General features: G+C 44.2%; 2 protein-coding genes and 1 pseudogene across 4 annotated transcripts in view; 1 reads left to right on the top strand and 2 right to left on the bottom strand.

Moving 5' to 3' along the window:
* The window catches only part of NMS (neuromedin S), a 54,241-nt gene extending 29,851 nt beyond the window's left edge, over positions 1-24,390 (bottom strand). The window contains exon 1 of the mRNA XM_070428325.1: positions 24,309-24,390. Coding sequence (XP_070284426.1) covers positions 24,309-24,390 — 82 coding nt within the window. The remainder of the gene's footprint in view (positions 1-24,308) is intronic.
* Positions 21,456-23,106, bottom strand: LOC139019583 (corepressor interacting with RBPJ 1 pseudogene; annotated as a pseudogene).
* A 190-nt stretch (positions 24,391-24,580) lies between the features above and the next one.
* Positions 24,581-26,433, top strand: part of CHST10 (carbohydrate sulfotransferase 10) — a 37,409-nt gene continuing 35,556 nt past the window's right edge. For 2 of the 3 annotated variants that reach the window (XM_070429674.1, XM_070429677.1), the window contains exon 1: positions 24,581-24,832. The gene's annotated coding sequence lies outside the window, so the exon portion shown is untranslated. Of the gene's footprint in view, positions 24,833-24,937; positions 26,033-26,433 lie in introns of those variants that run through there. The other variant, XM_070429675.1, reaches the window with a different exon arrangement.

Raw genomic sequence — 26,433 nt, 5'->3', positions numbered from 1 at the left:
CAAGGAGTATAGCAGGAAAGACAGACACATTAATAAATCCCTATGACAGCATGTGAGGAGTGCTATAAAAGAGGCACCCACTGCAGGGGAGGGAACAGGGAAGGCTCTATGCTGAAACTGGCTTAATCTTTTGGTTTCAAGAATACATGGGAGTTTGCCAAGCAGAGCAGGCAGAGGAGGGAGAATAGTAATATGAGAGGCACAAAGGTGCAAAAGCAGCAGAGAAAAGTGAAGTTTGGTGTTTCCCGGTTGGGGACAGGCTAGTAGCTGGAGTGGGAAGAGAGAGAGTTGTGGCATCTTTTGGAAGGTTGTTTGGACTAAGACAAAGATGTTAGAGAATCAGAATGAAGCACTTCATGAAAACAGGTTGACAGTTCAAAGCCCTGTAGAGAGTAGCAAATGAGTGGTGTCCTTTTATAAGCTTACTCTTTCCATTTGCAAACTCAACTGCCTGCCACTCTTGGTTATCCTCTGATGTAGAACTGGGCCTCATTCTAAGGGGAAGGGAAGTGAAAACTGAGAGGAGCACACTGTTTAGAGTCACACTAGCATTTAAAGAGCCTGATAGCCATTCAGGAGTGGGGGAGCGGGGTACTGTGCAAATATCAGGAAGTCATTGAGGTTTGAAGCAGGAGGTGTTGGGATCTGACCCAGCTATGGCTCCTGAGAGAAGCTTACGTGAGAAGTGAGACCTGAAATGGGAAATCTTCTAGAAGGCATCTGCAGGTGTAAAACAGGAAGGGCCAGACCCAAAGTAGTGGCACCAGGAATGGAAAGGAGGGGGTGGACTCAGACATTTTAACTGGAGAACTGGCAGGAGTCAGGATGATTGTCTGGAGGCTGAAGGAAAGGAAGGAGCTGGAGAGGCCTCCAAGGGGTCAGACCTGCAGCGTAGAGTGTAGAGTGGCTGACTGGACTGAGATGGTGCAGGTGTGCAGGGAAGCGAGTGGGTTGGACTGTTGGATTCATTCCTGCAGAGGCTACATATGGCGGTATTCAGGCTGCAGCTGGAAGAGACTCAGGTCACGTGTGTAGATTTAATCATTAGGACCATATGTACGGTGGCTGAAATCACTAGAGAAGATGAGGTCACTCACTTTGTGAGAATGAATGGAGTGAAGGAACGTGAAACCAGTGACCAGACCTTGGGGAATAGCAATGCTTAGGGCAGGGAAGGAACAGAGGGGGAAAAGGGATTGGAGAAGGAATTGTGGGGAGAGGTCTGCGTAGTGGAGTGGAGTTAGCAGCCAGCATGTCTTCAGGGAGCAGTATCAGCAGGCTCTGGGGTGAGAGTGACAGACAGGGAGACTCCAGGGGGGGCAAATACAGACCATCCTTTCAAGGACAGAAAGTGGAGGGGCTTGAGACAATGACACTTTATCATAAATTAAGAGTGAGGGAGACTTGAGCACATAGGTAGGTAGAGGAGAGGAACTGGTGGGAATAGGGAGATAGGAAAATGAGGAGCCAAAGTGATAGAGTAATAGAAGGGAAATAATCACAAGCCAAGAGGAGGGATGGGTCTTCTTCCTCTGAAACAAGGGAGAGGGAGGTGAAGGCACACCCAGGCCAGGAGGCAGTGGGAAGGAATCAGAGCCAGATCACATGACCTGTGTAAAGAAGAGGCTAAATTGCCTGGCCCGAGGCTAGGAGAAGCAGGGAGTTCATGCATAACTTCTCACACCATATTTAATTTGGTCAATTCTCTTTCACTTTTTCCTGCTCTATTTTAAGTTTTAAAATATTTTACCAAAGCATTCCTGCTTTATTCCTCGCAGTGCTTAGTAACAGAATCTAGGCCTTGAAACAATGGATTCCTGTAATTGCTGGTAAGAGATATATCAGTTAGTTAACACCTTTCGTACCGCCCTCGAGTTTTCTCGTGTTTCGCGTGCCATCTGTTAAGGACCACTCACAAGTTTTCTCGTTTTTCACGCCCATGGAAAAAGGAGCGAATCTAGATACTTATGTAAATTTTGTTTGGTCCCTCTTCATAGAGGAAAATGTTTTACACAGTACCATACGTTAAAAAAGTACTAGGAACTTTAATTGTTTAATTGTTTTTGTAAATAAAAATGTTATAATTTTTGAAAAACGACACCTAAAGTGCATTATGATGATTTAAATAACGTGCAGTTTGCCCGAAAACGTGCGGTCCCTGGCATATGTCTTACAGATTTCTATGCGGTACGAAAGGTGTTAAGAAGAAACTATATCCCCCCTTCTCTAACTGAAACAAAACAAAAAACACGAAGAAATGTTTACATCATCCTATATAGTAAAAGGGTAATATGCAAATCAACCAAACGCTGGAAGGACTGGTTGCTATGACACACACTGACCACCAGGGGGCAGATGCTCAATGCAGGAGATGCCTCCTGGTGATCAGTGCGCTCCCACAGGGGAAGCACCGCTCAGCCAGAAGCTGGGCTCATGGCTGGCCAGCGCAGTGGCAGTGGTGAGAGCCTCTCCTGCCTCCGCAGCAGCGCTAGGGCTGTCTGACAGCTGGCTTAGGCTTGCTCCCAACTCCCCACTCCCTGCTCCCCACAGGGAGCAGGCCTAAGCCATCAGTCAGACATCCCCCAAGGGCTCCCAGACTGTGAGAGGGTGCAGGCCGGGCTGAGAGACCCCCCGAGTGCACAAATTTGGTGCACTGGGCCTCTAGTTTAACTATGCTTGTCAGTGCTGGTTCTAACACAAGATTCACGAAACACCTGAACTTCAGAGATTGCTGCCAAGGTTTGTGGGAATAGCCTGCAGTGCACAGGAAGGCACAATCCTAATTGGTCTTATTTAAAAATGTGCTGCTCTGGTGACCTTCTGTTTGGGATGTTTTCTAAAAGGCACTTGCATTGTGAGTCTGCTTTCTAAGTCAGAAGAGGGTTATCTCTCATTGTGCAAAGGTAAAATAATGATAATAAATTAAGACCTATGGTTCTTTTCTTTAAGCAAAGAGTTTGAAGAATAAATTATGTAAATTAATGGTAATAAATGCTTGAGAAGCTATGTGGGAAATGAAAAAAACTGGCTAAGCTCAGAGTTAAGGTGAGCATGGTCATTGGGGACACTCTTTGCAACTGTCGGCTATTCTTCACAGTTTTGCACAGCCCAAGAGACAGGAGAAAAATATTCTAGAAGCTCAAGAAGTTCTGGAGGGGGCACTGGAACTGAAGAACCTCCTCTTTCTAGTTAGACCTTTGACAGAGACTTGGCCCACCTCTGAGAGTCATTTCCTGAGCACTGACTGAGGAGGACCAGCTCCCAGGGGAGCTTCATGCTCCTTGGGGTGTCTTTGGGAACCATTGGCAACTGCACTGCTATCTTTGCAGAAATGAGCTGCCTGTCCACCTGATGTATCTTTTGTGTAACTTTCCCAACATAATGATGATAAAGTCAGAAACCCAAGCCATTCTTTCCAACCAGAACTTTCTCAGTGCCAAATGTGTTCATACTTCTGTGAGATGCTGGATGGGTTCTGGGGAGCCATCTGAGGCTGGAGGTGGAAATAGAGGTATTAGCTTTGTGGGGACCACGTGTTATCATGGTTTGTAAGTTCTGAGGGGACATGGGTCCTTCTGAGTATGTGAGGAAAGCTATGGATTCTCATCTCTGAAAAATTCACAGACATATCTGACTGCCTGATTTTCACACCTTTTCAGAGGTTCTGGCACATAGCTCTTTCCACAATCCCTTTTCATGAACCTCCATCACAGACAGCCACCCACTCTCAGGAGAGGGTTCCTCTGAATGTAGTCACCAGACCACACTTCAGAAATACCTGGAGTGGCCCTGGCTGGTGTGGCTCAGGTGGTTGGAGTGTATTCCACCGAAAGGTCGTGGGTTCAGTTCCTGGTCAGGGCATATACCTAGGTTGTGGGTTTGGTCCCTAACTGGGATGAGTATGAAAGGCAACCAATCAATCTTTCTCTCTCACATCGATGTTTCTCTCTCTCTCTCTCGTTCTCTCTCCCGTCCTCTGTCTAAAATCAATAAACATAACAAAAAACTTTTTAAAAAGAGAAACACCTGGGGTGCACATGAAAATGCAGGCTGTGGGTCCCATTCCAAACTCTCTGAATCAGGATTGCTGAGTGTGATGCACAAAAAATCTGCATTGTAAACAAGCTCCCCAGGGGTTCTGCTGTAATCTGAGTTTAAGAAGCCCTACCATGGGTTCAAGACCACCAGGTTAAGAATCTCAGTTCAAGCAGAACTAAGCAATTTCTCTTCACTCAAGAGTGCATTCTCAGTTCATTAGGCTCTTCCTGCCTCTGCCTCTAGCCAGCCTGGTCCTGGACTTTCCTTTTCCATCACCTTAGGGATGCTCAGGACACTCAAAGTTATTTTTATACTAGAGGCTCAGTGCATGTATTCGTGCACCTTGAAAGGTATTGTGGGCCGCTACGCTGAGGTGGACACAGGGGCGGGTCTCAGCCCATCCTCCGTGCCCTCACCCAGCCCCTCCCACCGTGTCCCCCAGTCCTCTGTCTGCCAGCAGCCCCGCTCCCTCCATCCCTCCCACGCGTTGATGCGTTGACAGTGCCGGCCTCACTTGCCTGCACCAGTAGTGAGTGCGAGTGACGGCTGCTGCCCCAATTGCTCCTCAGGGCTAGGGGGAGGTGGAGAAGCCCCCAGGAGCGATATGGGTCGGCAGCTGCCACTCGCACCTGCTAACAGCGCCGAGAGATCAGGACGGGTGCCGGGTGCCAGCAGTGGGTGTGAGCGGTGGCTCCAGTGCCAGCTGCAGGTGCAAGTAGGGCTGGCCGCAGGTGCAAGTGCTGGGCAGGACCGCAGCATGCGGGAGCAAAGAATTTTCACTAACCACCAGAGGCTCGTCCCCATGACAGTGACCAGCACCCTGCCTTGTTCTGGTGCCCCTGCTCACCTGCTCACCATCCTGCCGTGGCCAACGCCTGCCATATCCCGTGCGCACCCCCTGGTGGTCAGCACATGTCATAGCAACCAGTTGTTTGGTTTTTGGTTGTTCTGCCATTTGGTCTATTTGCATATTAGGGTTTTATATATATATACTAGAGGCCTGGGTGCACAAAAATTTGTGCACTCAGAGGGGAGGGGGGTCCCTCAGGCCGGCCAGTGCCCTTTCACAGTCTGGGACCCCTCAGGGGATGACCACCTGCTGGCTTAGGCCTGCTCCCAGGGGGATTGGGCCTAAGATAGCAATCAGACATCCTCTGGCAGGGGGATGTCCACTTGCCAGCAGGGAGCAGGCCTAAACTGCAGTCGGACATCCTTAGCACTGCTGAGGAGGCAGGAGAGACTCCCACCACCACTGCTGTACTGGCAGCCATCAGCCTGGCTTGTGGTTGAGCAGAGTTCCTCCCATGTGAGAGAACCCTGACCACCAGAGGGCAGCTCCTGCATTGAGCATCTGCCCCCTGGTGGTCAGTGTGTGTCATAGTGACCAGTCATTCCCAGTCCTTCTGCTGTTAGGGTCAGTTTGCATATTACCCCTTTACTATATAGGATAGAGGCCTGGTGCATGGGCGGGGGCTGGCTGGTTTGCCCTGAATGGTGTCCCAGATCAGGGTGGGGGTCCCGCTTGGGTGCCTGGCCAGCCTGGATGAGGGGATGATGGCTGTTTGCAGCTGGTCACACCCCCTTCAGGGTGGGGGTCCCCACTGGGGTGCCTGGCCAGCCTGGGTGATGGGCTGAGGGCCGTTTTCAGGGTGGTGGGCAACTGAAGCGCCCAGCCTCTCCTTTTTTCTGTTTTTGTTTTTTGTTTGTTTGTTTGTTTGTTTGTTTTTATTCTGGGATTTATTTACCTTCTATAGCTGTCACTGGAGCTGAGAGCTGGCTCCAGCTCTGAGGCCCGGCTCCAGCTCTGAGGCTGCAGCTGGCTGAAAGCAGGTATCTGGGGTGGTTTAGCTTCTATAATTGAAACATTGTTGCCATCACTGCCGCTCTAAGCTCTGAGGCCGAAACTGGCTGAAAGCAGGTATCTGGAGCTTGTTTAGCTTCTATAATTGCAACTTTGTTGCTTAGAGTGTAGCTTGGAGCAGGGCAAGGCAGGCGGGGAACGTTGGCTTCCTCTGTCACTGGAGCAAACAAGCCTCCTGTTCACTTCAGCTGCCTGGCTGCCGGCCGCCATCTTGGTTGGCAGTTAATTTGCATATCTCGCTGATTAGCCAATGGGAAGCGTGTCGGAGGTATGATTAATTACCATGTTTCTCTATTATTAGATAGGATAGATTAGTTCTGGAAAAATACTGACTGAAAAGTGTTCCTGGACCCAGTTCCAGTGTGTGTGTGTGTGTGTGTGTGTGTGTAGGCTTCCCCACATCAACAAGCAATTCTCAGATCACAGCAGGATGATTGAGATTTCAACTCAATTCTGACACTATCTACCCGGAAATAGAAACAGATTCCACAAGTAAACGACTCAGTCCCACAAGACCACCCTCCACTTCAGAGGCTAGTCACAAACCCAGTTTGTTACTTGGGCTTCTGACTGACTGGCTATAAACTGGAGGTGCCAACAACCCTCTCCAACTCAGAATGCAAATCACAAGTCCAGGTTATTTTCTGTACTTCTGACCTAGTGGTTGTAAATCACAGGTTCACACAATCAGCTCCTTGGGTTTGATTAATTTGTTAGAATAGCTCACAGAACTCAGAACTTTCTATCTCACTGGTTTATTATAAAAAGGATATATCTCAGGAACAGCCAGATGGAGGAGATGCATAGGGCAGGTAAGGGGAATGGACTCAGAGCTCCCATGCCCTCTCCAGGTGCACCACTCTCCCCACATCTCCACGTGTTCACCAGTCTGGAAGTTCTCCAAACCCTGTCCTCTTGGGTTTTTATGGAGGCTTCATTATATAGCCAAGGTTGATTAAATCAGTGGCATTTTCCACTGATTCAACCTCCAGCCCCTCTACCCTCCATGGAGGTGGGGGCGGGGGAGGCTGGTGGGACTAAAAGTTCTAACCCTCCCCTGACAACCCGCCCCCAACCTTAGATACTTTCCAAAAGTCACCTTATTAACACAACCAAAGACACCTCATCATTATGCTCTCATCACTTAGAAAATTCCAAGGATTTTAGAGCTGTGAGCCAGAAACTGTGGAAAAAGACCAAATGTATATTTCTTATAAATCACAGTACCACACTGACAAAGATAAATCTCCTGCCAAAAATGATAGAGGATTTCCCAGAAGCCGTATAGGATGTCCTGGGCGATCTGTGCCACAGCCCGGCTCTGTCACAGCTGCTAATGTTTCTGTGATGTGCACACAGCCATCTCTGTGTGTAAAAATACCATTTGTGCACTCGCCCTACAGCCCTGGTGGCTGAGAAGTTTTGAGAAGGCTTTGATGACTAGAATATGTCATTTAGAGAAGCCGTGTGCAAACAACCCCCCAGCATTGCTGGCTGCCCCTTCTGTTGACCTCTTGGCATTCTCATTTTATGATGCACTGTGAATAATTCTCACAACCCTCCATTTCTCTATTAGTCAGATGGCACAAGCTCATTTCACTTTTTATTCTGGGGCCATCCTTAAACTCTTCCTCAGGACTCTGTGTTTTTATTACCCATCATGACCCTATGGGGGCGTGAGCTTCCCCAGGCACTGAGAACACATTGCCCACTACTAAGGAAGCAATCCGTTCACAGGAAATAAAACTGGACTGTAACTGCACATTTACTCCTCCACTTCCCATGTTAGTAATTTTCTTTTTGGAGAGTGTGCCGATCAATTTATGGACTGACTCAGCTTCCGACTGTGAACAGGCTACAGATTTCCTACCATTATAAATTACCCAGCTGTTCCATCTGACCCCACCGTATTTACCAGAAGGCACACTTCCAATGCGGGGTCCATGGCATACCATTAGGCATCTGGAGAGAAAGGCTCCGCGTTGTGTTATGAATCTTTAAAAACTGGAATGTGTCATTGCAAGCAAGTGTGTCATTTGCTTTAACGTCAGCTCTGAAGCATTCGGACTTTACAAAGCAAAAGCAAAATGGCCAACATTTGCAGATGTCTGTTTCACGTGGGTGATGTTAGCTACTGTATTCAGGGAGATCTTGGCCTTTAGGAGGTCTTTTGTGTGGAGGATGTTACCAGTCTCAGGGAAAGACTAGTCAATTCATGGAGCTGGGAGAATTGTGTCATCTCCTGGCACCAAAATCACAAGAAGGCCTAATTAGAAATGGAAAGGAAGGCAGAATTGTACCAATATCTTTATGAGATCACAGTGCTATCTTACGTTTTGATGTGACTCTCCTGGGCCCTCTCAACCTCCAAGATAATGTAAAAGGCAGGCTGTCTTAATTCTGCAGCCTCTGGCACTTTCCTCTCCTGGGCCTGCTGAGACCCCAAATATCAGATGCACTTCCATGACCACAAAGGAAATTTGGGAGCGCTGTCTTATTGTATGAATGCCCTTAACTTCCTGTGATCCTTTATCCTGGTCATTGACTGGCTCCCAAGTAAATGACAGAGAATGAAACGGAGCTGAGTGCAGGTCATCGGCCTCACCAGTCCTCGGCCTCACCAGTCCTCATGCCCTTATCCAGCACCTGCCGTCTTGGCCTAACTCAGCTTTCTATCTCCTCACACCAGATACAAATACATGCCAGGGAGATTAAATATCTAGAAGTGGAAGTCAACATTTTAAAACAATTGGAAGAAAGTATACAGAACTACTTCACTATTTGGGGGAAAGATGATTTCTTTAAAAAGATAGCAGAAATTATTGGGGAAGATATTGATATATACTGTTATAAAAATTTGAAACTTCTGTCTGATCAAATATGTTATAAACTAAGTTTACGGACAAGTCACAGTCAGAGAGAACATATTTATAAGAGAACAAGTGAGGAATTTACATCCATATAAAAATTAATACATGTTCTATGAATGAATAATAATTAGTTACACAGTGCTTACTATACATGAAGCACAGTTATCAACATACATGAAGGCACTGTATCCTAACAATCGCCCTGCAGTTATAAAGTAATCCTATTATACACTTTTCATCCCACGGATGAGGAAACAGACACAGAGAATTTAGGTAACTTACTCCATATCACATAGCTGATGACAGCCTGAGCCAGGACTCAGCAAAGAATTTGAACAAGCAATTCAGAGAAGAAATCTAAAGACCAGTCGACTAGGATTAGAGACATACAAAGTAAAACAATTAAATACCACTTCACACACATCAGACTGATGGAAATAAAATGGTCTAACAATACTAAGTGTGGCAAAGAAGTGGTGGGAGAGTAAACATTTGGAAATACCTGGTAAAGCTGAAAATGTGCCCACTCTATGCTCACCTGGGCTGCATGTAGGTGTGTAAAGAAACTCATGTGCACACAGGAGACAGGTGCAAGGAAGGATATTCAATGAAGCTCTGTTACAACAAAGATGTTTGAAATAACATACATGTCCGTCATTGGGGGAATAGGTAAGTAAATTTAGGTTTAGTCATACAATGGAATACTATACAGGAGTTAATTAGATAAATAAATCATTCTAAATGTGCCATTATAAGTACAGTTTAAAAGCACAATGTTGAGTGAAAAGCAAGTCAAGCCCTGTTCCAGAGCAATTCTTCCCACTACGTACAACTAGAAGCACTGGCCATGACATACAAAATATAAGAGGCTCTTAAAGGTATAGAGAAGAAGGCAGACTGACACAGGACCTCAGGGCCCCAGGAACAACATGGCGGTGTGTTCTCTGGGTTTTCTTTCTGCCTCAGATACCCCAGACTCGGTGCTGGAAAAGCCACCAACCCTGAAATGTGCCGATGAGCACAGACCAAAAAAGCCCCAACAGAAGCTTGCTTTCTATATCCAAAGGTCTCAGAAAGGGTCAGCCTAGCAAGACAGAAAACTTTTAGAAAATAACTACTCTACTGCAGCAAGACAGCACAGCAAGTTGTCCTGCCCCAGCCCCTGCAAGCGCTGGGGGGGCTCGACTTTCACCTTTGCCAGGCCCAACCCTATGACCAAGGTGATGTCAGAGGAAGCTGAGCAGAGACCCACCACCCTGGGCAGAGCAGGTGTCTCCTCCAGCCCACCCAGTGCGTCCTCACCCCGGGGGCCATGCTGCCAGGGCCCGGGGATGAGCTGCAGTGCGGCCAGGAGGAGCTGGATGCTGCGGTGCAGGCAACACAGGAGAAGCTGGTGCTGAAAACCAGGTGTGAGGTGCCCACCTGGAGCAGCTGAGGAGACAGGCCCATGGCCAGGAGGGACTGCCAGGCCAGAGTCCAGAAGGAGCAACCAAGAACATTACAGCAATTAAGAAACAGCGTCCTACAAAGGGATAAAGCTGCAATAATTTTTCTCAAACTTGAATCACCTCGGGTCTTGTTAAAAAAGAGGATTCTGATGCAGCGAGCCTGGGGAGGGGCCAGAGATTCCAGGTGGTGCTGATGTTGCAAGGTGCTGAAGAATTCTCTCTCCACACCAAGCAATGCAACTCAAGGTGGGATAAATTGCCAATTCCTCCAAATAAATGGAAAAATTTTCAAAGCAATAAGAGACTAGTGCAATCAATGCATGTGTTGCTTTCTGCTGACTTCAAAGAGAAGCCATTACCTTCCAGCTACCTGTGATTCAATGGAGGAGACAGCATAACTATGAGCAGTCAAATAGGAAAGGACCAGCATCAATCAAACTTATAATGTGGCTGTCAGTAGAGCACTTAACACACACACACACACACACACACACACACACACACACACACTGCATCCATCATCAATGTTTTTGGTGGCACTGATGGTGCTATTGTATTGAAATCACTTCTGTCAGTGGCTCTAAGTTGAAAAGTAATCAGAAGAATAGGATTCAATATGTGATGTTTAATATTTTTTTAATCAATTAGATTTCTTCGTATTTTCTTTTTAACTATGGACATAAATAATATATGATGTATAAACTTTATGTTAAACTTTATGTTTACATTATCTTTCTATAATGTAAAATTAAGAGTCTAAATGCTAAAACAAACAATCAAAAAGACTGAGTAGGGAGTCAGGACGGTTATCTCCACTGGGTAGTAACAACCCCCTTCCCATGGTGTCAGTGAGGACCATGTGAAGAGCCTGGACTTTCACCCCACCAGGCAGAATTGAGACACATCTTCCATTCCTAGGAACAAACTTGGATGGTAAGGAAAACAGAGCGCACGCATGATGAATTCCTACCTTTCCATTGAGTGTTTGTTCTATGCTTTGTGAATGCAATATTAGAAGAGAGTTAGAACCTATTTTTCAAAGTGCCAACCTAGCACTACATTACTATAAGAGATGGCCCCACTGCTCTGTTCCGAGCAGCATGTCCTGAATGAGAAATGTAATAACTTTATTTTAATCAGAAATCTCATCATAAGTAAGAGACATAAACATAGGTCCCATCCTTCTATGATTGAAGAGAAAATAGTATATCTGTATTTTCTTAGCTAACATTAACTTATAACATTGTATGTTTCAGATGTGCAACATTATAATTGAACATCTGTATATACTGCATCATGTGTACCACCAAAAATCTAGTTTCCATGTTACCATACAACTGACACCCTTTACCCTTTTAATCCTCTGTCACCCCTTTTTCCCTCTAATAACCACAAACCCGTTGTTTGCCTCTATGAATTTGTTTTTGTTTTCTTGTTTGTTTTGTTTTTATATTCCACACTAGAGGCCTGGTGCACGAAATCCATGCACGGGGGTGGGTGGGGTGGGGGGAGGTTCCCTCAGCCCAGCCTGCAACATCTTGCAGTCTGGCACCCCTCGGGGGATGTAGCAGTGTGTGAAGTGGCAGGCGGCCAGGGAGGAACCCGATTCAGGGCTGGGTGCCACTCACGTTCATCCTGGCCCACTGTGCCTGCTGCCACGGAGTTGGGAGAGGCTCCTGCCTTGGCAGCTGCACTCGCCAGCCATGAGCCCAGCTTCTGGCTGAGCAGCGCTCCCCCATGGGAGTGCACTGACCACCAGGGGGCAGCTCCTGCATTGAGCATCTGCCCCCTGGTGGTCAGTGTACATCATAGCGACCGGTCATTCTGGTCGTTCGCCATAACAGTTGTTTAGGCTTTTATTATATAGGCTAGAAGCGCGGTGCACAAATTCATGCACCAGTGGGGTACTTTGGCCTGGCCTGTGGGATCGGGCCGAAACCGCCTCTCTAACATCCCCTGAGGGGTACCGGATTGTGAGAGGGTGCAAGCCAGCCCGAGGGAACCCACCGGTGCACAATCGGGGCCCGGGAGGGATGCGGGAGGTTGGCCAGCAAGGGAGGGTTGCGGGAGGGCTCCAGGGTGTGTCCGGCCATCTTGCTCAGTCTCAATCGGCTGGACCCCAGCAGCAAGCTAACCTACTGGTTGGAGCATCTGCCCCGATGGTCAGTGCTGTCATAGTGAGCGGTTGTAGCGGCCTTAGCTTATCATTAGCATATTATACTTTGATTGGTTGAATGGTCGACCAGTCGACCAGACACTTAGCATATTAGACTTTTATTATATAGGATGAGTGAAATCACATAGTATCTGTCTTTTTCCATCTGACTTATTTCACTTAGCATAATACCCTGAAGGTCCATACTGTAACAAACAGCAGGACTTCACCTTTTTTATAACTGAATAATATTCAATTGTATATAAATACAACATCTTCTTTATCCATTTATCCATCAACGGACACTTAGGTTGTTTCCATATCTTGGCTATTGTAAATAATGCAATGAACATCGATATGCAATATATTTTCAAATTAATGTTTGCATATTCCTCCCATAAATACCCAGAAGAGAAATTGTTGGATCATATTATAATCCTATTCTTAATTTTTTAGGAACCTCCATACTCATTTTCATACTGACTATATTAATATACAACAACAATGTGCGAGGGTTCCCTTTTTTCCACATACTCTCCAACATTGTTTTTTACCTTTTTGATCATAGCCATTCTAACAGGTGTGAGATGATATCTTATTGTGGTTTTGATTTGCATTTCCCTAATAATTAGTGATATTGACTATCTTTTCATGCAATCCATATGTATGTCTTTTCAGATTCTCTGCCATTTATTAATTAGGTTGTATATTTGTTGTTGAGTTGTTTGAGTTTTTTATATATTTTGGATATTAATTCCTTATCAAATGCATCATTTGCAAATATCTTTTCCCATTCTGTAGGCTGCCTTTTGGTTTTGTTGATTGTTTCCTGTGCTGTGCAAAAGCTTTTTTTGTTTGATGTAGTCCCACATGTTTATTTTTGCTTTCGTGTCCCTTGCCTTTGGAATCAAATCCACAAAAATATTGTTAAGACTGATGTCAAGGAGCTTACGGCCTATGTCTTCTTCTATGTACAGGGTGTGGCAAAAGTAGATTTACAATTGTGACTATGTAAAACATAGAGTTTATTCTTGAATTACTACTTATTATTATATGATTTTCCATATGAACAACTGCAAACCTACTTTTGCCTCACCCTGTATTTTTATAATTTCAGGTCTTATGTTCAAGTCTTTAATCCATTTTGAGTTAATTTTTAGTTCAACCAACTAGATGGATACTTAATTATCTAACTATGAGCCACATATACAAAAAAATCTACTTACTCATTTCTTATTTTTTTCTCCTTATTTCTCCTATTTTTTTCTTAGATGAATGTTTCTGACATTTTTTTCTTATTCTACACTTTGCTACTTTGTTATAGGACTTAAACTCAGACATAAATATATATTCCCTACAGCTCTATACAGATTCACGTCTAGCTTCCACAGAATGACAGGCTATTGGTGCAGGAAAGGAACACAGAAGTCATTTAAAACAGGCTGTTTTCATATTAGAAAACTGGAGCCCAGAATTTAAGTGATTTCCCAGAGTCTACCTCAAAGCCAGAATGGAAATCACATCTCCTGTTAGCTGAGCATTCTTCCCAGCTACCATTTTGTTCACTAGATACACACAATGAAGTGAATTGCAATATATGCAATATATTTTTTAAAAACCACTGCACATCACCTTTTTTAAAAAATACATTTTATTGATTTTTTACAGAGAGGAAGAGAGAGGGATAGAGAGTTAGAAACATCAATGAGAGAGAAACATCGACCAGCTGCCTCCTGCACATCTCCCACTGGGGGTGTGCCCACAACCAACGCACATGCCCTTGACCGGAATCGAACCCGGGACCTTTCAGCCCGCAGGCCGACGCTCTATCCACTGAGCCAAACCACATCACCTTTTAATAACATTTTTATTGAGACATATTTCACATACTCTACAGCTCACTCATTGAAAGTGTACAGTTAAACAGCTAAAAGTAATCACCACAGTCCAATTTTGGAATATTTTCATCACCCCAAAAAGAAACCCTATATCTATTAGTCATTCCCAATTCCTGACCCCCACTCCAGCCCCAGGCAACCACTAATTTAATTTCTTACTTTATAGATATGCCTATTTTTGACATTTCATATAAATGGAAGCATACAATAAAGGGTCCTTTGTGTCTGGCTTCTTTCAATTAGCAAAATGTTTTCAAGGTGCATCCATGTTGTATCAGTACTCTGTTCCTTTTTTCTTCTTTTCAGCCAAGTCATATTCTACTGTATGGATATACCACTTTTTGTTTATTCATTCATCATCTGATGAACATTTGTGTTGTTTACTCTTTGGCTATTATAAATAGTGACATTGTGAATATTCACATTCATGTACAAGTTTTTGTATAGACATATGTTTTCATTTATCTTGGGTATATATCTAGGAGTTAAATTTCTGGGTTATATGGTAAATCTATGTTTAACATTTTGAGGAACCAAGAAGTTTTCCAAAGCAACTGCACCATTTTATAGTCTCAACAGCAATGTATGAGTGTTGCATTTCTCCACAACTCATCAACACTTGCTATTGTCTTTTTTTATTCTAGCCTGGGACTCTGGCAGCCTCTGTGTCACTCAGCCGCAATCCCCACTGATTTTTACAGCTCTAAGTTATGGGGGACTTCTCTTCCCAGCTCTGGAACTCTGGGCTGGGGCTCTGGTGTGTGGCTGGGATCCCTTGCTTCTCATGGGAGGCCTCCACAGCAGAGACATCTCTCTTGACTAAAAAAATGCTACACATGCGTGTTGGACCAGCTTGCTCATCACCTCTGCCCCTCCCACCATCTCAATGTACTTTCTTCTTTACTTCTATAATTGTAGCACCTCCATTCAGCCAGATTTCAGGTGGTTCTGAATGATGGTTGTTCTGTATTTTAGTTGTAATTTTGATGTGATTGTGCGAGGCATTTTCCTACACCAACATCTTGGTTCTCCTCTAGAATTGTTCTCTTAATTTCATTTTTGGGTTGTTCATTGCTAGTCTATAAAAATACAATTGATTTTTTATAATGGGTGTACATCCTATAATTTTGTTCAACTCATTTTTAGTTCTAGCAGTTTTTTTTTTAGTGAAGTCCTTAGGAATTTCTATATTAAAGATCATGTCATCTGAAAATAGAGTTTTACTTCTTCCTTTCCAATATAAATATTGTCAACTATAAACAAAGGTCAAATAAGTATTCCCTCACCAAAACAATTTATTTGGGAAAAAGAAAGGATTGCAACCTAGTACATGCAGCCATGGGGAGCCATGTACTAAAAGAGAGCAAGAGGAAGCTGGAAGACCCTTTTTACAGAGGGGAGAGGATGTTAAGGGGTGGGGCTGTTATAACCATAGAGCTTTGTTGTAAACCTAGAGATCTTCTTGTAGGAATTTTGTGATTGACACAGGGTGTGAGAGCTCCTTCCACTGGCCCTCCAGAGTCCTGTCTAGGTTAAGGTCTCCGACATAAATTTTGACAATACTTCTATTTTGTTTTCTTGTCTAAGTGTCCTACCTAGAACCTATAGTAAAATATTAAATAGAAGTGATGAAAGCAAAAACCCTTGTTTTGTTCCTGATTGGGGGTGGGAAGGAGTTTCAGTCTTTCATCATTAAGTATGATACTTCAGTGAGGTTTTATAGATGCAATTTATCAGGATGAGAAAGTTCATGTTTTTGTTGTATGTGCTTATTATAAAGGAGAATTGAAATTTGTCAAATGCTTTTCCTGCTCCTATTTATTCTATGATTTGTCTTTTATTCTATTGATATGATGTATTACATTATTCTTCAGATGTTAAAACGACCTTGCATTCTTGGGATACATCCCACTTAGTCATGGTATATAATTCTTTATATATATTGCTGGATTCAGTTTGCTTGAATTTTTTGAGGGTTTTTTTTTTGGTGTGTGTGTGTGTGTGTGTGTGTGTGTGTGTGTGTGTGTGTGTGTGTTTATAGTCATAAGAGATATTGATCTATATTTTCCTTATGATGTCTATGTCTAGTTTTGGGATCAGGGTAATATTGGCCTCATAGAATGCACTGAGATATATCCCACCATCCTCTTCTGGTTTTTAAAAAAGTTTGTTAAGGATTGGTATGGATTCTTATTTAAATGTAGAATTCAACTGTGAAGTCACCTCGGCTTGATCTTTTCTTTGTAGAAAATTTTAAAATTACTAATTCAATCTCTCACTTGTTATATATCTATTCATATTTTCTGTTACTTAGTGAGTCAATTTTAGGTAGTCTATGTCTCTCTAGAAATTTGTCTATTCCATTAGGTTATCTAATTTGTTCGCATACAATTAATTGTTCATAGTATTTGCTTATAATCCCTTTTGTTTCTATAGGTTTGATAGTAATATTCCCCCTTTGATTCCTGATTTTAGTAATTTGATTCCTTTCTCTTTTTTTCTTGGTCAGTCTAGAAAAAGGTGCATCAACTTTGCTGATCATTTCAAAGAATCAATTTTTTTGGTTATTTTCTCTATTGTTTTTCTAGTTTCTCTTATTTTCACTCTAATATTTATTATTTCTTTGTTTTTTCTTGTTTTGGGTTTAGTTTGCTGATCTTTTTTTGTTTGTTTTTTAAGATGATAGGTTAGCCCTGGCCGGTTAGCCCTAGCCAGTTTTCTCAGTGGTTAGGGCACTGGCCCATGGACTGAAGGGTCCTGGGTTGTACCTGCGGTGCAGGTTCAATCCCCAGTTGGAGCACGTGCAGGAGGCCACCAATCCATGTGTCTCTCTCACATCGATGTTTCTCTCTCTGTGTCTCTTCCTCTCCCTTTCATTCTCTAAAAATCAAGGGGAAAAAAAATCCTTAGGTGAGATTAACAACAACAAAAAAAGATGAAAGGTTAGGTTGAATTTGAGATCGTTTTCTTTTATAATGTTCCCATCTGTGGCTATAAAGTTCTGAGCATGCTTACAGTGCATTCCATATGTTTGGGTATTTGTGCTTTCCTTTTTTATTCATTTGAAAGTATTTTCTAATTTCTTGTGGTTTCTTCTTATTATTGAAGAGTATATTTAATTTAATTTTGTGTATTTTCCAAATCTCCTGCTGTTATTGATTTCTATTTTGATCCCATTGTAGTTAGAGACCATACTTTGTATAATATCAATTCTTTAACATTTATTGAGGTTTGTTTTACAGCTTAGCATATAGCATATATGTCTTAAAGAATGTTCTATGTACCCTTGAGAAGAATGTGTATTCTGCTGTTATTGTGTGGGGTGTTTTAAGAGGTCTATTAGGTCTGATTTTAATACATGAGGAAAATGAGATCAAAATGGGATTTGTGGATTATTCAATGTTACATATCTAGCTGGTCACAGAGGAGGAACCGTTAGTATGAATTATATGAAATTGCCATTCTTGACTATTAAATACTACTAATTATCAGCAATTTCTTGTAGTTCAACCTCACTGAACCTAAGTCTCCTGACTCTGAAACCAGTGTTCTTATCACTAAACTAGGATATTATATTAGGATAGCCTGTGCTATTTAAGGCATGTACCCTGAACTGTCTTTGGCTTAGCACAGTGAATACTGATTTCTTGCTCATCTTATTCTGTGCAGGTACTGCAACTTTCCTCCAAATGGTGACTCAGGGATCACAGCTGCTTCCATTCTGGAACATATGGCATGTTCTTAAGGGTGAGTCCTATAGATGGCTTAGATCAGTGGTCGCCAACCTTTCGGACCTCATGGACCACCAGTGGTCTGTAGACCATCGGTTGGCAACCACTGCTCTGAAGGTTTCCTTAAACCAGCAGTCACCAACTTTTCAGACCTCATGGACCACCAGTGGTCCACAGACCATCGGTTGGTGTCCACTGGCTTAGATCATTTCTGTATACATCTCATTGGCCCAATCACATAGGCCAAACATACTCTGTGTGGTCATTTTACTTCCAAATGTAATTTTTCATCCTTAGCGAAGTATATTTGAAATGTAGTCTAACCTGGGGCATGTCTGTGGTCTCTTTCCATCTCAAGAATTCACACCTTTTTGGATTCCTTCATTTTAGGAATATTTAAAATATATTTTCAACAATTCAAAATATACATCTTAAAAATGCCTCTGACTTAAATTCTTTTGGTGAATTTTCACAAATGTGAAGCTCTATCATATTTTAGCAAATTTAGGACACATTATTAATATATTAGAGAAAATACCTGTCCATAATTAATATCCAAAATTTATAAAGAACTTAACTTAACACCAAAAAACCAAAATATCCAATTAAAAAAAGAACAGAGGACCTAATAGACACTTCTCCAAAGAGGACATACAGATGGCCAAGAAACATATGAAAAGATGTTCAATGTCACTAATTATCAGAGAAATGCATATTAAAACCACGATGAGACATCACCTCAGACCTGTCAGAATGGCTATCTATATATATAAAAGCCTAATATGCAAATTGTCCCTTGGGAGTTTGACCAGGAGACCAGGAGTTCAATCGATTGCTATGATGTGTGCTGACCACCAGGGGGCGACACGGAACGAAGGAAGGCCACAGCTGGCAGCCTGAAGGCCCAATTGGTCCTGATCATTGGCCAGGGCTAGGGACCCTACCTGTGCACTAATTTCATGCACCAGGCCTCTAGTTATCAATAAATCAATAAACAAGTGTTGGCAACAATGTAGAGAAAGGAAACCCTGATGCACTGCTGATGGGAATGCAGATTGGTGCAACCATTATGGAAAACAGTACGGAGACTACTCAACAAATTAAAAGTGGCCCTGTTTTATGACCTACTGATTCCACTTCTGGATATATATCCAAAGAAACCCAAAACACTAATTCCAAAAAATATATGCACCCCTATGTTCTCTACAGCATTACTTATAATAGCCAAGCTAAGGAAGCAAACCAAGTGCCCATCAAAAGTGGTGATACACATATACAATGGAATATTACTTGGCCATAAAAAAGAATGCAGTATTACCATGTGTGACAGCATGAATGGACCTAGAGGGTATTATGCCAAGTGAAATAAGTCAGTCAAAGAAAGATAAATACCATATGATTTCACTTACTAGTATATGTGATTCTAAAGAACAAAATAAATGAACAAAATTGAAACAGACTCATAGAAACAGAGAACAGACTGATAATTGCCAGAGGGGAGGTGAGTGGGAGGCTGGTTGAAAATGATAAAGGGATTAAGAAGTACAAATTGGTAGTTATAAAATAGTTACAGGGATGTAAAGTACAGCTTAGAGAATATCCTATCTAATAATAGACAAACATGGTAATTGACCATACCTTCGATACGCCTCCCACTGGCTAATCAGCACGATATGCAAATTAACCACCAACAAAGATGGCAGCTAATTTGCATACTGCAGGCAGGGCAGGACAGCGCCATCCTGCTTGCCCCGCCACCATCTGGGCCTGCTATTTGCGACCCGGGGCAGTGGGGCGGGACAACGCCATCCCACCTGCCCTGCCGCCATCTGGGCCTGTTATCTGTGACCCGGGGTGGCAGGCGTCCATGTGCGACCTGACCTGGGGCGGCCGGGCAGGGCAACAGCGATCCGCTGGCCCGCCCGGGCTTCCCGTGTGCGACCCGACCCGGGCAGTGCCCCAACTCCCGAATCGGCCCTGCCATATGCAAGACCCGGGGAGGCGGGGCAGGCACTGAGGGATTGGGCCTGCCATCTGCCACCTGGGAAGCAGGCCTAAGCCAGCAGGTGGTTGTCTCCTGAGGGGTCCCAGACAGTGAGAGGGCACAAGTGGGGGTAGGGGGTATCCCTCCCCCACCAGTGCACAAATTTTTGTGCACTGGGCCTCTAGTAGTCAATAATATTGTAATAACTGTGTATGGTGCCAGTGGGTACTGAAAATATCAGGGGAAACACTTTGTAAAGTATATGATTCTCTAACCACTATGGTGTACACCTGAAACTAATACAAAGTAATATTTAAAAAAAATATATAGTGGAAAAAAAACCCATAAAGGCCATAATAAACTCACTAGAGATTTTCTGAGGACCAGAGCATGGGCTCCATCCTGTTTCTGTCAGCCATTTACTGGTAAAATAACAAAAACAAAAAACAAATTGCAAAGGGAAATCAACTTGTGTGGGTTTGTATAACCCCTGCTCTAACAACATGTCTGCTGAGAAGAGCCCTCTAATTAAGTAAACATTTCATAGATCTAGAACTACATACAGATGCCTGGTTATGGCCACCACAGCTTTCCTAAAGCCTTACCCTGGACAAAATCTCATTTCAACTCTGGTAAGCATCTCCTCATACGCCCATCAAGGGAGCCAAGTGCAATTTTTCAGTGGGCTCAGAAAAAGGAAATGGGATATACTCTCTTGGTGAGTAACTTACCATTAGCTTTAAAAACCAGGGTGGCTGAGAAATAATTTCCGCCCACTTCTTTCAAAGAAACCCCAAGGAAGCCTATGAGGGGCTGGTGTCCACTGAGATGGAATCAGAAACAAGGGTATTGTGGGAACTGTCTCCTGCCCCAGCTGACATGCAGAATGCAGGAGCCTTTCTATGGCATAGCAAGGGGTTAGGGAGCAGGCAAGAAGAAAAAGAATGTCCACTTATAGCACCAACACCAAAGGACTCCAAATCCATACATGCTTGACTTAAAATAAAGAACTGGAGAGAAACTTATAAAATCTTTTTTCCCAGAGTTTATGGTGTTTGTGTGTGTGTTTTAATCTGGTATAGAGGGCACAAAAATACTTACCAATATAAAATATTTTTACAGCTCCAAAATAGATTTACAAATATTTGTAAAGTTCATTCTTATGAGATTCATGTAGTTTTTCCTTGATATGGCAGTTTACAGAGATTGAAAACTAAAAGAGTTTTTTTATTAGAAAGACAATGTTACATATTAGCCCTTGCTAAAAGTATTTGATACGAAAGAAGAGATATTTTTATTCCCAGCTAATTGTCACATGCAGGCTCTATTCTCTCTACTGCTTCATTCTCTCTGTGTCACTCTAGTATGCTTATCTCCCGAGTTTTCTCTGTCCATTTTTCCTCCTCTGTATATATCTGTGCCGTGGCTTCTGGCATCATTTCTTGTATTCCACTCTTCACTGGGACTCTGCTAAGGCCATTTTCTTCCTTTCCTTTCCTTGTAACTACTATGACTTCTGCTTCGGCTTCTCCTGCTCCTCTCATTTCTTTAAGATCTTCTGTTCTCTGGGCTGTGGTTATGGCTCCTGGACTTTTTGTCGAAATCAGAATAATTCCATTTGCTAGTCTCCCTAGAACTCTCTTGTTTTAAAAATCTAGGCTCTTCCTTGACTTTTTCCTTATTATAGTGATTGCTAGAAAGTTCTTCATAAAGTTTTCTCTTCATAGACTTGTTCTTTTCTCCTATATCACTGTTTTTCTTTCTTGAACGTTTGTTTTTCTTTCTTTTCTTCTTTTGTATTTTTATTCTTTGTTGTCACTCTCACTGCTGCTTTCTGAAGTCTCACTGAAGGAGGAGAAGGAAGAGGAGAAGGAAGAGGGGGAGGGAGAGTAGGAGAAGGAGAGGGGGAGGAAGATTTGTGTTTATGTTTTTTTTTGTTTATTTCTACTCTTCTGAAGCTTTTTCTACCTTTTTTCTTTTTCTTGTTTTTCTTCTCAAGTTGATCCTATTTCCTGGGAAGTTTCTGGTTTTGTTTGGTTATTAGTAACTTTAAAAATTCGACTTCTGGATGTTCTTCACCCTCACTTGCAACATATTCCTATGATGAATCATTTGCGGTCAAGTTTCTCCAGAGTACATTTCATTTCAGTGCAAACCCACTGTTTCTCACCTCCACTATTAGCTCCGAGGGGTGCATTGATGGTCCTGAGCCATGGGTGGGAACTGAACTTGCATTGATTCCAGAAAGACCAAACAAAGGACATTCCCGATCTGTGTTGACATGACCCCATTTGTGACATTTAATGGACCTCACATGTCAAATCTGAAGACCAAAGGGCTGATCTCGGATGTTCATGTCATCTTTGGCATATTTTTCTCATGGCGCTCCTTTCTGCCATTCAAATTTGTATTCAGTCTCTCCTTGTTTCTTATTTCTCTTCGTTTTCTTTTTTGGCTCCTGGTAGGGCCTCATACATGAAATTAAGGCCATTCTTTATATGCTCATCTCTCATAAGCAATCTATTATCATATGATTCTTGTTCTTTAAGATATTTTTGCATTAATTCTTGTTTCTTCTTATCATATGACTAGGGGCCTGGTGCACGAAGATTCATGCATGGGGTGAGGGGGGGGGTCCTCAGGGAATCAACAGGGCGGAGCAAGCAGCTATGGCTGATCCTCAGCCCTGCCCTAAGGGGCCCCACGTCTTAGTGTCCCGGTAATTGCTGCAAGCACCTCTGAGGGAAAGCCACCCTCAAGTTCTGAGTTCTGCCTGCTGCCAGACAGTCCAGTTTCTCCCTGAATGAGTCCTGGGTCCCGAGAGACTTCCCGGAACTGGAGTTCAGAGCAGTCGGGAGCTTGTGACTCCCTCCCAATTCAAAAAGACAGCCGCGTCCTCAGGTGCCAGCCCCTTTCTGCGCGCGCTCGAGCCTCTGTACCTCTGCACTTTACTTCTGCAGCTCCTCCGAGTCTCAGTGTGCTTTTCTCTTTCCTTCTAGTTGTAGAATTTCCACTTGGCCAGCCTTCCTGTAGTTCTGGATGATGTCCGTTTTGTTTTTTCGTTGTATTTTGGAAGTGGTTATGGGAGGCAGCACTTTCCGGTGTTTACCTATGCCGCCATCTTGGTTTCTCCCTGAACTATTATCTTTTAATATTTGAACAGCATCCCGGGAATGCAATAAATAATAATAACGAAAGTAGCTTATGTTTGTTGTAAGGTGCACTACTGGGGAAGAACTGTGCTATGTACTTCAAATGCAGTATCTCCATTACTCTTTTGCAAACTCTGAGGTAAATACCATATAATCCCATTTTCTAGATGAGGAAACTGGGGCAGAGAAAGGTAAAAGAAGACAGGATCACAAGACAGATGTGGGTTTGAACTCAAGAGGTCTACTTCCCAGAGACTGGGCCCTTAAGTCCTGCACAATATTTCATGTCACATCTAAGCTCCAATTTTACTTACTGTGCTTCTCCCATATATGTGGGCCCATTCAAATCCTCAAGAAGAAAGGAAATGTCTCAGGTTGACCATAGTGCTCAAAGGGCTGAATGTCTTGATATTTAGGCCAAGTAGGACGTCTTGCCTTTTTAAGCTATGCTGGCTTAACTTTCACATTAAAAGTGAAATCTTGAAAGACCGTGCCCCGTTGATATATTTAACTAATTGAGGAGGGAACCAACAGGGTAGACAAAAACAAAACAAAAACGCTGTTTTCTTGAATGCTTGACAAAAATGTGTGTGTTTGTGTGCACATATCTGTATCACCCTGTTTGCTAAATAGATATAGAATAGTGAGGCAGTTAACAAACATGTAGGTTAGATCAAAACAAAACTACTTAACCTTTTCCAGGACAATAAAACCTCTAACACTTTGGGGAGTGACTTCCATACCAGGTTCTAAAATCCTGCTGTCACATCCACTTCTGCAGGTTAAGTTACAACTAGCAACTTGGACTTTGTAATCCCTTCACCTTGTACACCTGAAACGAATAGATTATTGCATATCAACTGTAAATGAAAAAAAAAATTTAGAGTTTGTAAAGTTACAACTCCACAGGACTGTGCACTGTTCTGGCCTTTCTCAGTTGTTTGTTAATCAACTCTACCTTGACAACAAAGGTACACCCCCCACCGGCTGCCGCGGAGGCTGGGCAAAGAACAGAGGCCCCGCTTTTCCTAGCGAGGCTGATTGGGAAATGTTGGCAGGCACCTATTGTTCCAACTTTGGGGGTGGGAGTGGGGTGGTGTGTGTGTGTGTGTGTGCGTGTGTGTGTGTATGTGCGCGCGTGTGCGCGCTTTTCCGTTCTTAAACACCAAACCTGTGTTCTGGCTGGAGACCTGGTGGGACGCGATGCGGCCGCCCGTGTCCCGGTAATTTCCTGGGGTGTAATTTGTTTTCATGGGGAGGAAGATACCGGCTGACAAGGTCGCTGGGGTCCCCCTGCGGCGCCACCTCCGGTCACTGTGCGCTCGCGCCGGCCCAGCCCCGAGGCGCGCGCCCGGTGGGACGGCGGCGGGTTCGCGCACGGAGGAGCCGGCGGCGCGCGCACGTCGGGTTGGCGGTGTGGACGCGCCCAGCCCGCGGGTGGCACGTACCGACGCGTACAGGCGCGCGGGGGCCGCGGGGGGCGGTGGTGGCCTTGCCCCCCGAGAGGGCCCGGCGCGTGGGGCTTCCTCTTTCCGGCGCCGCGGCCGGCTCTTCCCCGGCCGGGCGGCGGCGCGGGACCTGCGGGCGGGCGGGCTGCCCGCTCCGGACGCTGGGACCCGCGCCCTTGGCCCCCAGCCCTGGAGGCCGCGCTGAGCTTCGCGGAAGGGTCGGGGAAACGCTCCGGCTCAACGGAGGGTGAGCTCGGGGCCCGGCCGGGGGCTGGTTCCACGGACGTCCACACCCGCCCCCCACAACACCCGGGTGGACTGATCGGGGCGAGCCGCCTTCTCTCTGCGAGCAGCATCCCAGTGTTTGGCGACGTGCGGACCTTCCTAGTTGGCGGGTTTCCTGGGGAGAACCTTCCTCGCGTTCATTGTAGCGATGAGGCGCATCCTCCCCGCGGGATGCTGGGCTCGCTGGGGTTATGGACACTCGGTGATCTGTCAGTTACTTCTTTCATCCTGGGCTGAGATTTTGCATTAGTAATTGCGAGGGGAAAGAGGAAGAAAAGGTTCCTCTTGGGTGCAGGGATGAGGGGCCATGTGCGCCCTTAGTGCACAGTTTTGGTGGGTGAGCTGAAAGGGAAGGTTGCAAATGCGGTCTCCCTCCAGCCAGGCCCCACAGTGCGCTCAGCTGCACTTTTGACAACCCAGAGGCCTGTCAGAAGCTGAGGTTGAGGCATGAATTCTGCACTTGTGGCTGGGAAGATGAACCGGGCTTTCCAAAGCTGTCGTTTTTGTTTCCAAGGCTGAAGGGGCCCGCCGTGAATAGAAAACAGCGCGGCCAGGTTCTGGGTAGCTAAGCGGGAGCGCTGTCATAAAGGAGTTTTTGTCTGAAAAATCCAAAGTCTGGGGCTTTGAGCCACGGAGGGTTGGGTACTGGTCAGTTTTAACTGCCAGGGTGAGAAATGTCCCAGACATTTTTTAAATTAGGCAGCTGAGTCTAGTCTAGCTCCTGCTTGCAGGTCTCCAGCACCTAAATTTACCCTTTCCAGTGGCTGGGTGAAAGAGGAAAGACGCACAGAGAGAAGTGGTCTTCTCCCTTTTCCCCTTAAAATGAGGACATAGTCCATCTTGGGTTAAGACGAAAAGAAAAATCATTCCATCTTTGCTCTTGACCCTGAAGAAAAGAATCTCAAAGAAATACCGGACAGAAAAATTCTCTCCTTACCTGGAGTGCTTACAGAACTGACCAAAGATAGGAAAGAATTAGTGCGTATCGCAGGCCATCTGCATTTACAGGCGGGTCATTTTTCAGATGCTTGATGTTATACAATAAAAAGGTGGGAGGGAGCCAGGCATGGAAAGGAGGGAGAGAGGTGAATGCAGGGCCTTAGAGATTGCAGCAGCCAAGAGAGTCTGTTTTCTCCTGATACCGGTCTGGAAGAATCTGGATGTGAGTACATAAAGCTTAATCTTTTTATCTACGTAACATGAAACTGCTTTTAATTTTCACATTGAGTTCGTAAGAGTTGAGGGAAGCACAGCTGGACTGTGCCACATGCATCCCAGGCAGCTTGGGCTGTATTGTGTGTCAAATGAGTTGTTTATTTTGCCATATAATTCTGTCAAATGTTGTCAAATCTGTAACCTCTCTAATTCCATGAGTGTTACTTATTTCTAGTTATTCATTCATGATATGACATTTGACTAGAATTTGCTAGGGTGTTGAAGCTCGGAGGAATGCAAAACCCAGGGAACACCTTGCGTTGGAAGTTTTGATCATCTTGCACAGGAATTCTTTATCCAATATCAAATATATAAAACAGGTATAACAGGATTTGATTATTTTTGCTA

The sequence above is a fragment of the Myotis yumanensis genome, unplaced genomic scaffold (assembly GCF_028538775.1).
Source record: "Myotis yumanensis isolate MYYU_CA2020_CCGP unplaced genomic scaffold, mMyoYum1.0.hap1 SCAF_11, whole genome shotgun sequence".
NCBI classification, from domain to species: domain Eukaryota; kingdom Metazoa; phylum Chordata; class Mammalia; order Chiroptera; family Vespertilionidae; genus Myotis; species Myotis yumanensis.
Note: the sequence above shows the minus strand (reverse complement) of the source record. Positions and strands in the feature narration are given on the sequence as shown.